This window comes from Anarrhichthys ocellatus, unplaced genomic scaffold (assembly GCF_004355925.1).
Source record: "Anarrhichthys ocellatus isolate YVR2014 unplaced genomic scaffold, GSC_Weel_1.0 scaffold103, whole genome shotgun sequence".
In the NCBI taxonomy this organism is placed as follows: domain Eukaryota; kingdom Metazoa; phylum Chordata; class Actinopteri; order Perciformes; family Anarhichadidae; genus Anarrhichthys; species Anarrhichthys ocellatus.
The window spans coordinates 99208-111562 of record NW_022280133.1 but is presented as its reverse complement, the minus strand read 5'-3'; the positions used below and the strand labels follow the sequence as shown (position 1 = coordinate 111562).

The 12355-nt window shown below is 41.1% G+C and overlaps 2 protein-coding genes across 2 annotated transcripts in view; one reads left to right on the top strand and one right to left on the bottom strand.

The window, feature by feature from the left end:
* Positions 1-6983, top strand: part of LOC116399162 (zinc fingers and homeoboxes protein 2) — a 26696-nt gene extending 19713 nt beyond the window's left edge. Inside the window, exons 3-8 of the mRNA XM_031876113.1 lie at positions 86-295; positions 958-1400; positions 1776-2028; positions 2122-2278; positions 2645-2764; positions 3301-6983. Of these exons, the coding sequence (XP_031731973.1) occupies positions 86-295; positions 958-1400; positions 1776-2028; positions 2122-2278; positions 2645-2762 (1181 nt within the window). The 3' untranslated portion in view covers positions 2763-2764; positions 3301-6983. The remainder of the gene's footprint in view (positions 1-85; positions 296-957; positions 1401-1775; positions 2029-2121; positions 2279-2644; positions 2765-3300) is intronic.
* Positions 4849-11057, bottom strand: derl1 (derlin 1). Its single transcript, XM_031876125.1, has 8 exons — positions 10741-11057; positions 9301-9412; positions 9149-9213; positions 8458-8484; positions 7612-7707; positions 7358-7410; positions 7033-7143; positions 4849-5966 (listed from the first exon to the last, which is right to left on the bottom strand). Exons 1-8 carry the CDS (start codon positions 10891-10893, stop codon positions 5798-5800), a joined length of 786 nt encoding a protein of 261 aa, XP_031731985.1. The 5' UTR covers positions 10894-11057; the 3' UTR covers positions 4849-5797.
* Between the last annotated feature and the right edge of the window lie 1298 nt (positions 11058-12355).

The following is a 12355-nucleotide window of genomic DNA, read 5'->3' as shown; positions in this document are numbered from 1 at the left end:
ATTTGTGGTGTGTCATTTAGTAATATCAATTACCTGTGTTGTCCTCAAAACACAATGCAAACCTCACCATGTTTTGGTCTTTAAGTCTCTCTGTGTGTCTCTCTTGAAGGTATTCCTCCACCTCCAGTGCTGGTGAAAGCAGAGGTGACACCAGCACTTAAAGACGCCCTCATAAAGAAAGCGGTCCCCAACCAGTTTCCGCTGCTGGAGAGGGTGAAGGGGAAGTCGTCAGAACAGCTGAAGGCACTGGAGGAGAGTTTTCAGAGAAGTGGCACTCTGACAGAGGCGGGGCTAGGTAAAGCCTTCTGCCAACCCTCTCACAAGCAGATTGATTTAATCGCATGAAGTGTGTCAAGAAAGATGGAAGAGGGGGGGGAAAGCATTAACGTCCCCCTTTTTTTAAAACGTCCTTTTCAGTTACAGAATTACTAAATGTGGCACAAACCACTACCCTGTACTGAATGCTTTTCTGTAAATGTTATTTTACTCACTCATTTCCTGGTTGTCAAGTCCTCAATTCAGATGCTCGACTTGAGCACATTGTACACATTATATCTGCCTACAGAAACACAAGACTGCTGTCCTGCAGGCTGGTAGATGGTGAATTACAAAATCGGCTGGCCAGTCATAACTGTTTTTATGATCTGTTGACGGGAAGTTCCTGAGAAAGTTATTTCCGAACTTTTACAGACTGAAACTTACTGACTGAGGGAGATAAAATTGGGTGCAAGTCAGTTGGTCAAATGCCCTCACTCTTTATACTAGTTCACAACACGTGACTTAATTCCTTTCACCCCAAAGGAGCTGCAGGCCAGTCTCTGGTGGGTTCCTGCAGACAGGAATAGCATAAGTGTTTTTAATGAGCTAATTTTTAAGTCCCTCGGAGAGACTGAATTCCCAGGTATCCCAAAAAAAGCCTTCCACTCATCTGATCCACTGAACTCTGTCCTGCTGCAGACCAGCTGGCCCAGGAGACCAGGCTGTCTAAGACTGAGGTGGACTGCTGGTTTTCTGAGCGCCGGGCGCTGAGGGACAACATGGAGAAGGCTTTACTCGCCATGTCTTCAAAGAACACAGAGGACCGAGCAGACTGGCCCGGAGCGCTGCTGAACGGGACTTCACATCGAGAGCAGGGCGGGAAACCTTTGCGCTCCTCTCCTCATCCACCTGTCCTTTCCTCTTCCTCCTCATCATCCTCCTCCCCTCCTGTGCTCGCAGCCTCCTCCCCTCACCCGCCGACCCTCTCCTCCTCTGCATCCCCTCACCCGCCGACCCTCTCCTCCTCTGCATCCCCTCCCATCCTCACTTCATCCTCCTCCTCTTCTCCCCATCCTCCCATCCTGTCGGCCTCCACCAGCCCGGCTCCCATCGCCAGCAGCTCCCTCGGCCTGCTCAGAGAGGTAAGAAAAGCTGACGAAAACATGTCGACGCTGATCAGATGACAATATATTAAGAGTATGGCACAAGTTAGGACGAGATGAGCTGCTAATGGTAAAAAGTTGTGACTTTAAAGAGATTAATTGATGAGAAGGCACATTTTTAAATACAATATGAAGTGAGTTGATGTGTATATTAATCTTGAGAAGGTACTGAAAGCTGTGTGATTGACACTACATGATGACATTTGCTGATACTTTATTATTAAAAGTGAGATAAGATCTGACGAACTAAAGTGAAGTTGTCTAGAAAACTGCAGTATCGAACATATATCCATGAGATGTCTTGAACGGCAACAGTACTTGTTTTGTGTTTGGTCACACGATTTGTCTCGACAGATGTTCTGTCAGACCCGGTGGCCGTCTCCTGAGGAGTACAGCCAGCTGGAGGTCCAAACAAGCATCGGACGCACCGACATTGTCCGCTGGTTCAAGGACCACCGCTCGGCACTGAAGAAAGGGGAAACTCTGGACTGGATGGAAAGTTTCCAAAAACAAAACCTTGTAGAGCAGCAGAGAGCGGGCCAGGAACAGAACGGCCAGAGTTCTGAGAAAACACAGAGTGTTTCCTTGGAAGTCAAGGCTGTGAAAGGTGAGTTTTGGAAGAGAACTTGAAGTAGACATTTTGTATTCCCTTATGTTTTATACCCTTGTTTGACTTTGTGTTGTCTCTTCTCTGGTGCAGTGGAGGCTGGTGAGAACACAGCAGCAGCTCCAGAGCAATCCAAGCTGTCTGACCAAGACAAAGTCCAGTGGTTGACTGGCAGATTAACCCACAGTGTGACGGACCTGAGCCGGACCAGACCGGACCAAACCAGCTCCAGCACTGCTGACAAAGGGAGGTGGGTGGAGAGAGGGAAACGGATCTTTCATCCTATATTTATTCTCTAGCGTGAGATGTTATACAGACAAAAAAAGATCAGCTCACTGCCAATTCTAAAGGAATATCTGAGGAGTTATTTTAAGATTTATTTTGTGATAAGTCTAAAAATACAGCACCGTATGGGCATCACAAGTTGTGGATGCTGAATTACTCCGTTCTTTGCATTTCTTACCCGTTTCATCAACTAGACATCGTGCGTATGGTTCATGGCATTTTTTTCCACAGATCGTTCAATGCGCACAGGAAAACATTTCTTTGATTTTTGTTTTTTAGTTCCTAGAAGGAGTCCGTTTGTGTTTAAACTTTGCGTCTGGTTCATTGCCAGGTGGGTACAGGTGACTGTGGCAGTGGGAGAGGAGGGTGAAGCAGGAGTGGAAAGACAAAGGCTGGCTACAGACGGTGAAGTTCTCTCCTTGGAGCAACCTGGACGGGTCACTGGTTGATAGTAGGTTGAAATATCCTTCTAAAGAACACTAGTATGTGGTTTGTATGGGGAGTGTTAAGAAACTCGGGAAAGCATCACAAATGAATATTACACTGGAGCAACACATTTGACCCATTATTGTTAAACATATTGATCTGTGCATATATATTTTTTTGAGTTTGTGTAACTTGGCTTGAATAAAAAGATAAATAAATGGTGAGCTGTTCCTTTAAGATGCCACAGCTGCAGTCTCCAGCTACCCAGGAAGCTATTAGAGGGCAATTACCTCTGATTGGCCCTCCAAAAAAGATGGCATGCTGGGATGACCGGATGATATTTGGACCCACACCATCATTAGCATCATCTATGTAGACAGTGTTATTCTCACAGGCAGTGCAAATGGTGTTATATTTCTAGTACTTTTTATAATAATTTGCACCTTTTTATACCCAATAAAGTTTTGTTTAGTACTTCTGAATTTGTGTGACCATAGCAATCACTTGTTTAAATTGCCCCATGTCTTCGTTTCACACCGTGTTTGTCTGATTCTGTTCCAGGTCGAGTAAATCATTGACTGCTAAGTCACAGACCGACCATGCACCGACTCAAGATGACCGAATGTGGAACCAGTAATGTAACTGTCTGTGATGTCATCACAAAGCGCCGGGGACTTTGTAGTTCCACTGACTGAACTGTGGTGCAGACGCTGACATTAAGAGGAGTGCCAAAGCTGGACTTGATGCATTGTTCTTACTACTAATCTTTTTCTTTTTATTAAACAAGCACCCTTGTAAATATTTTTCTGTATAACAAAATCAAAGTGTGTACAGTTTTACTGAAAGGGCATGTTTTGTTACATTGAAGAACAAGAAAAAAGAAAAAACAAAAAGTCATGACTGGTGCCCCAAAACCTGGAATGTTTTTTTTTTTTGTTTTTTTTAATTGTTTTAAGATCAAATTGTATTCTAGTGTTGTTCGCTGAAAATTAGTCCTATTTTTTGAAAACCATACCTGTGCACTACTCATGAGTAGTCTTCGATATCACTTGTGTATATCCCTGTGGTAGTGATAGATATGTACATGCTGCAACTTTTCCTTTTCTCCTGCAGCGTCACCTTGATTCACGCTCATAGAATTACGCTGACAACGGTGGAAATCACTCAGAAGTGCTCGAGGGACAGCTAGGAGTGACACGCAACATGATATAGAAATGATTGATCGCGTAGAGAAGAGGGTCCGATCGCACCATGCTGCCTTTTCTGCTCTCTTATTACGTTTGAAGAACTTTAAATATTCTCGACTGAACCTGCTAAGAACATCTTGGAGAAGGTGTTTCACGCATAATGAAATAACTGAAGCTCCCGTGAACACGCCCCTTGGCTTATCTCTCGTCTTTAGGAAGGTCCTGTTCAAAGCTGGGTTTAGTTGATTTCTGTACAGCCGCTTTAGAGCACCTGAAATGGTGGTTCATCAATCTCCAGAGAGAGAAATTATCAATCTCATCACAACAGCCAAAGTTGTCATGAACTTCTTGCATGCACTTCAATTTATTTTTTAACTCACTTTTAGAAATGATTTAAAAGGGATATGTGTGATTCATGGGTCGAATTGAAAGCGCTTGCAATATTTGTGCAGCAAAAAGAAAAAGCCATTTAACCCTGGTTTGAACGGCGGCTGTGTGGCTGTTGCTGCTTTAGTTTCATGTTCAGACTAGTATCTGGGATACTGTACATTTGGTTGGCTAGAATGGAGAACCGCTTGCATTTGTTCATTTTCTACTTTAAGTCTGCTGTAACTCAATAAATACACAACCAGCTGTAATACCGCCTTGGTCTTCCAGTGTATACTCTGTGCATCAAAGCTTGGTTTGGACAGGGTGGCTGATCGCTTGTATTGAGTACAAAGTTACTTTTGTGCATTTTGAGTTTAACAGATAAAAAACAGTGAAAGTAAAGTATTGAGCCAGTGACACGAATCACCTCCTCTAGACATCAGGTCACTTTAACTTTTTACAACTATATATCTGGGTTTGGTTGAACTTGACAGTTTAGACCGTTCAATTTATGTCTTGAGGTTTTGTACTGTTGGACCAAACAAAAGCATTGTCACCATTTTCTGACATTTATAAAACAAGTGATTCATGACAAAAAAATAATTGGCAGTTAATTGACATGGAAAATAATAGTTGGTGTCAGCCCTAATTGTATATTGTTCATACTTGTATAGTCTGTCAACCAGCCACACTGGCACATCATTGGCTGAACTCTCCTGACTCTGGAGAAGAAGATTGAGACATGGATAGTACCATAATTACTCAGACTCGCTCATCCTTTCAATAAACAATCGTTATATTTACAAAAAGAGCAAAAATCCCATCTTCACCTTATTTCGGTCAAGATCAGAGCTTAAGACAGAAGATCAGGTCTGTGCCACAAAGGCTTAAAAACATTTTACACCCATGTAAAATCAGACCTGGAAACGGTGCTCTCTAAATAGCTTTGCCCATGTTCAGCTGAGAGCACACTCCCAGTGCGTTGGTAATTACAATGTAATCTGATATGGCATCACGGAGAGAGAGGGAACAGGACAGGAACACCAGTCAGAATTAACAGCAAGCTAGTGTGCAGCTGCAACATCTCTGGTCTCGACAGTCCAATGGAAGGGTGTAGAGAAAAAGGTGGAGCGGGGTGAAAATAAGGAAGAAGGGGAGGAGAGCGCAAGAATCATCACATTAAAAAAAAAAAAAAAATATTTATTCATATTTCCTTCTATCTGCTTCACATGGACACACCCGCAGTAGTAGTAATAGTTAATTGAGCCTATGGTCAGAGTCCTGCTGTGCGCTGCTTTCTTGGTTAAAATGCGTGCTTCCTCAGATTTCATCTCCTTTGAGCCTTTAAAACATAGTTGTGAATTCAATGTTAAGTCGAGGGTTGCCCTCAGACAAAAGAAAAGAGAGGAAGCAAGCACTTTAACCTGAAACAACACCATTTGTTATTGGGAGCAAAAGAGGGGTGGGGGGGGTAGCTCTCTCTCTCTCTCTCGTCTCCCCGCTTATTCACCCCCCAGGCGGAAGCCTTCGCCCCAGTTGTGACGTCCTCTTCCTCTTCCCCCTCCCCCTCCTTCTCCCCCACCTCCTCCTCCCTGCTCCTGGGCAGCTGGTCTGCTGGGGGGGACTCCAAAGCCCGACACTCCTCCCCTCCTGTTGGGGAAGAACCGATACCTGGAGAGAGGAGGAGAGGGGAGGCATTCAAATGTGGTCTTTAACACGGATGTCATTGGAACATTTGAAATCAAGCAATTTAACACTATTTTGCAAACAGCTGATCGAGCAACAATTCCTATTTATTGAAAAGAAAAGTTGTATTTTTCTTTTATAATTAAAAGAAGAAAAAAAAAAAATTCTGTTTCATCCTGAGATCTGACAAAAATGTCATGGAAGGTACCCACAGCTTTCAAACAACAAATAAGTCATAAATTAAAAAACACAAACAGTCATACAAATAAATGATTTAATGTCTGGGCGAGCTGTTGTCTTGGTTCATTAGTCGGTCTCCTGGGGCAGTGTGTTTTTCATAGGTCATCTGCTGCGATTGGTCTGACTCGATGCTCTCGGTATGAGTCACTGTGCGTGGGGGACTAAACGCATTTCCTCCACTCGAACCAAGTTCTACTCAAAAATATTTAAAATACTTGTTTGGAAGCGAAACCAAAAATGATTGCAAATCTCTGTTCGTTTCTTTCTTGAAGCACACAGATGGTTCAAGATGAACCAAAAAGAAGCTCCGCAAGATCTAATGAACATTTAACACAGTTTGGGTAATAAAAATGTTTTTGTGTTTGTCTTCCAAACAAGAGGTTATGGGAATACAGACGAGCTCCAGACATGTTTAAACCCCGTCAACAAACGATGTTACACAAGTGCTATTAGAGAAAAATCAAAGAGTCGGCAAACTGACTCAGTAAGACATTGAAATCTATTTTTTTCGTTTTTGTAGACATTAGCCAGCATAAGCTTCTGGTCATACCAGAACAAGTAAGGCTGTAGTGGCAAAAATCGAGAGTGTGTTGGAATAAGTACGGTTGCATTATATTCCTTATGAATTCAACTGAATGCTACTTTTTATATATGGGTTATTTCTTCATTCAAAAGTTGCATAGTCTTGTTTCCTTGAAGCTTTGTATTGCACAGCCTCAACAATGAAGTTGTTGGGTAAATTGTTGTAACAAAATAAAAATAAAGGCCTAAACTTCATATAAAACCAATTTGGTAAATAAAAGGAACTTACAAGAACTCTGGCGTTGAGAGGAAGGCGCGTCCTCCCAGGTCCATGGGATATTTGAACATGAGGAAGAAGTAGAGATGACCCACCAGGTTCCCCGTTAGTTCATTCACAAACCTGCACAATAACAGCGAAGAGAAGAAGAATCAAACCTCACAGGAATAACATTAATGAGCTGGTTATGTGCTATACGGGGCAGCTTAACTATTCCCAACAAAAGATCATTCTTAATTAATTTAAAGACTTTGAATTTACTTTCATAGTGCAGTGTGTTTGAGATGAAACTATTAAACACAGTCTTTGATTCAACCAATTAAAAGTAGTTACTCACGAGCCTCCGATGATGAAGTTGAAAACCAGAATGACCCAAGGTAGATAATGTGCCTAGGACAGAATAATAGAGAATATTAATATGAACATTGGAATTAGCCTCATGTTCAGGTAGTGAAGATAATGTGGAATAAATATCACACGTTAGTCCTAAACATTGAAAACATGCTATTTGATGTGCTCTGATATCACTGTGACACGTGAGATACCTTTAAAAGGATAACAGCGTAGAACGTGTGATGTAACGAGTGGTACCTTGAACCGTGTTCCGAACCAGAAGGACACGACCATGTCTTTGTTGAACTGAGCCCAGACGTAGAGCACCGACATGATCAGTGGGATCATCAGCAGCTGATAAACAACACAAACAGCATATGAATGTGCGATGCAGCACGACTTTGACATACATCTTTTTATCTTTGAAAAATAATGAAATTGATTTCAGCCAGTCTTCGTTTTGTGACATTTAAAGGTGAAACGCATTTCCCAAAGTGTCAATCTTTTTCTTTATGTAAGCCGAGTTAAAGTGCTGATGTTGCATTATGAAACACTCCAAAGATCTCAAGTGATAATTGCAAACTATATCTCCATAATACAGCAGGGGTGGGTTACCTAGCCGATGGCACACTAGCATTAAGTGTGCAAGAGAGTTTTTTTGGAAATATTGAAGTGCCCTCTCATCCACTGTTTGCATTTGCTCCGCCTGTTATTTACAGTAGTTTAATATTTTCCCCCCCATTCACATTCTGCTACCACACGCCCGACTCCGCCACTGATTGGCTGGTACCCGCTGCCTTCTTCTCAAACTTTAAGTTTATTGCTGATGAGGAAGATTAGTTTTAATGATTGGAAATCAGATGTGGATGTTTTCATAAGAACGTCCACCAGCTCTCATAATTACAAGGTCCCGATTATGGGAGAAAACCAGGTTGAAGCTTCTTGCATCCACAGGAAAAGGTATGCGATGAATGGTAGATCTTGGAATTTTATGAATCAATCAAATGAAGATCGGTTTGAATGAGAATAATCATTTTTTAAACCCCAGCCCTAGTCATCATGATGTGTTGTGGTATAAATACAGAATGAGAGGAGGATTCTTACCCGCATGTTCATCAGCATCCCGGTTATCTGTAGCCAGAGTCAAGGACAACAACCCCGTGGCTCAAAACAATCACAGCTGGAGCCTTGAGATTAGAGCAGCTGGTGAAGGGAGGGTTGCCAGTCAAATCCCCACACTGCCCGACTGTCACCTGCCTCTTCCCTTTGAGTAAGCCTAACCTCCCACACCTGACTTTCTGTTCACCCATTCCCACAATTTTCCTGTAGTAACAAAAACTAAACACCTGGTTTGGATCAGGTTTAAGGAGAACAGCACTTTGCCCAAATGTGTCTCATAAACAAAAGATGTCAGTGAGAAGCTGACAGTCAAAGCTGAACTCCAGAAAAGAGTGTAGAGATCTATGTGCTGCATGTAACCTAGATTAGGTTTCTCTGCTCTGCAGGGGTAGACTGACACAGGGCCACTGGCACAGAGCCACCCTGACATGGCACAGTGCTGCAGAGAGACAGAGGGTTAGAAAAAGAAAGAAGGGGGGGTGCAGAACAGACAGATGAGAGAGAGAGAGAGAGAAACGCAGAGGGGCAAAGAAGGCAGCAGAGATAGAATCAATGGTGGAGTGAAAAACAGACTAGCAGGGATGTAACCTTAAATATTGAAGGTAAAATGCAATTCATCATTTAAACAAAAGGTTTTAAAGGGTTTCACATGTTCTAATGCAAGACAAAAGGATACAACAATGCAGATCCAGTTGAAGAAGAGCATGAATATGTAGTCTGCAGGTCTGCCATCAAACGCCCCTGGAGAACAATACCAAGAATAGGATTAGCATGATTAAAGGTGCATCGTGTGTGTCACTGCATGCAAGTAGAGGCCAATAGTCTCACCTGTCTCTAACCGACTGGAGTAGTGGTAGAGGAAATAGAGGTTGACCAGGTACAGAAACCCAGTATTAGGGGTTATAGGGAAATACAAGGTGGCTGTCACTGGTCTCCAGAGCTGCAACAAACAGAAGAGAAATTAGTCTAATAGAAACACATCAACACAGCTGTGTTGGTGCAAAGATCCAGACAGGATCCAGACAAGATGTGCTTGTAACACATATGAGTCTCATGTGGATTGTAAATATTAACTTCTAAGCACTGAAAAAGTGGCACCAGGCAGCTGGTGATTCTTTGCAGAATATGTTGGCACACAAGTTGTTTCAAAGGTTTTGTGTGGTGGTAACAGACATCAGATCCATGCAGCATTCACTAGGCGGCTTAAGGGCGGATGAGCATTTCTTGTGTTAAATTGCTTTTAATCAAGGGGAAACTGATAGGATACAATTTCAACATGCAACAGAGGTGGAACAAATCGTGACTCCGCCTTATTCAATTCAATATTTTTTTTTAAGATTCAGCATTAATTACAATAATGTTGAACCAAAAATATCAATTGTTAATTGAGTATTTATTATTATTTACTGACATTGTCCATGACTTCCGATTTATAGCATTTGAATTTGGAAAAATCTTACTTATAAATAACAGAAAAACATATTCAAAATATATCAATAGAAATAAGCGGTAATGCTGCCATTATGCTTGCAGGTGGAGCATGCGAGTTTAACCTTTTATACAAGTTATATTAAATGAGTTATTGTTGTGTGTTAATGTGAAAGTAACATTTTACTGAAGTTGGAGCTAATTGTAACCAACACTAGATAGTTTAATCTAGCAATGCAGCATTTTGTATAAACGGACAATATAGATAATAATAAAATGTGATTCTTCTAAGTAACCAGCACTCATTCCCTCTAGAATAAATAAAGTAGGCCAAAACTTTACTCTAGCAAATATTATTTTTAGGAGGCTAATTTGGCCCGAGGATCCGTGCCGCCCCCTAACGTTGTATAAACGGACAATCTGTGAACCCGTAGAAACGCTGCGAGAATAGCTCATTTCATAGCAGGAAAGTCCCTTTACAATAAATCCAAAATACTTTCTCCACCTTGTGGTTTATACAGCAACAGCACCTTAAACTAACGTTCTTATATCCCAAAAAATACAGATAATTCAACACCTCGGCTATGTTACCATCTCTGGTTATTAAAATACTTAAACTGGTGATATATTTACACTTTAGCTCGGGGTTGCTAAATTAAGTAGCATTATGACAGCACCCGGAAGTTCTAACCTTCTGCGTCTCGCCCTCTGATTGGCTGTCACACAACACAGGCCTGCTTATCAGTTAGCCTCGTTAGCCACTAGCTAGCCAACCGACCACATCCAAAACACACCGACCACCGCATTTAACAGCTACCCCAAGACACAAGGTACACTTACATGAAATTTGCTTATGACCAGCTCTGGAAATAGCATGAGGTTCCTGAAATCAATCAGTCCTAGTTTTCCAATGAAGGGAACTGCAATCGAAGCAGCAAACCAGGACCGGGTGATGAGAGGGATGCTTCTGAACCAGTCCCCAATGTCTGACATCTTTCCATATGATCACACCGAGTTATAACCATGAAACAAAAGCTGCTCTTTAAGAATGAGCTAATATCACCAACACACTGCGAACACTCGCTGCTTTTTTATCAGAAGTGCTCCACTGCTAACTTTACATGACGTGGCTAATCACAGGCAGCTAGCATATAGAGTTACTGAGATCAGAGCAGACACATCCGGTTCACCTTTTCAAAGTAAAATCAAACGTGCTCCTACTACTAATACAACTACCACTAATCTGACAGCAACAACAAAAGGACATATTGCAAATTAACATAGAAGTGATATTCTACGGAAATAAATAACATTTGTATCGAAAACAATAAAAGAGTTCACTAGTTTTGTGTAGGACTGTAATGTTGCTGAAAATATGGCTGATTGATTTTAGAAAAATATGTTTCTGTTCAAGTAAAATGTACTTTCATTTAAGCAGCAATTGTTGCAGAATTGTTGTTTTACCCCATTCTTATCAAATATTATTACACAGGTGATAATAAGACAGGCGACACCAATGAAAGCATATATATACTTTTTAGTTATTTCTACAAGTTGTAGGTTTGTAAATGTATTTATTTATCTAGTTATTTACATAATTTTATATTCATTTTGATGACTGGTTTATATCATGCTCTTAGTTTGAAGGAAAAATGTAAGTACCGGATGTATTTTTATTATCTCACACCAATTTACTTGGTTTTGTTCTGCATCGTTAGTACTTCCTGAGTAATATGCAAAAATCCCACTTGACCAATCAACGGGCAGCCAGCAACAGAAAGAGGCGTTTCCTGTTGTTGCCATAGAGTAGTACCTTAATGATCAGAATAGATAGGAAACGGGACTTAGTGGTGCACAAATCGATTGATTTACTTTATTTGACTTGCCTTTTTGAAGCAATGGGGTGCAAGACAGAATAAAGAGGCATGGGTGAATTAAAGCTAGCATATATATCCTTAGATAATTTGATTACTTTTCATTTTAAATAACAAATATGAAGGAAATCATCTCAGGTGTTTTATTTTTTTCCTAACTGGCAGAAGAAAAAGGAAAACCTGATGGTCCGACAACAGAAGCAAAGACGCAATAACAAAGAAATGAAGAAGTTAGAATTGTCTTCCACTCATTTCTTATTTTATGTAACCATTTACACAAATATACATTGTTCAATTGTTTAATTAACATCTCTTACAACTCAGGCGCTCAGTGAATGAAGTGAATGATACTGATCAGTAATTCTGAAATCATGCTGCTTATGTTTAGTTAAAAAAACAGGATCCTTTCAGATCCGTTCTTTAACAGACACACGTCGCTAACTGACTGCTTTAGTCCAAGTCAGTGTACCAACTGAGTCTTCATTACTATTTATGTTTTCAAGCGCACCTTCTGACGACGCTCTGTCTTCAGGGACACCTGTATTTAGACATTCATTGAGGGAAATACAAGCAAACTTAAA

What these genes read in the sequence shown, in the direction of transcription:
- derl1 (XM_031876125.1), bottom strand. Translation starts at nt 10,893, where the DNA reads ATGTCAGACATTGGGGACTGGTTCAGAAGCATCCCTCTCATCACCCGG. An exon ending in TGGTCATAAGCAAATTTCAT is followed by an intron (nt 9,413 to 10,740) that starts GTAAGTGTACCT and finishes TGTTTGTTGCAG; the next exon opens with CTCTGGAGACCAGTGACAGC. An exon ending in GGTTCGGAACACGGTTCAAG is followed by an intron (nt 7,411 to 7,611) that starts GTACCACTCGTT and finishes ATTCTGTCCTAG; the next exon opens with GCACATTATCTACCTTGGGT.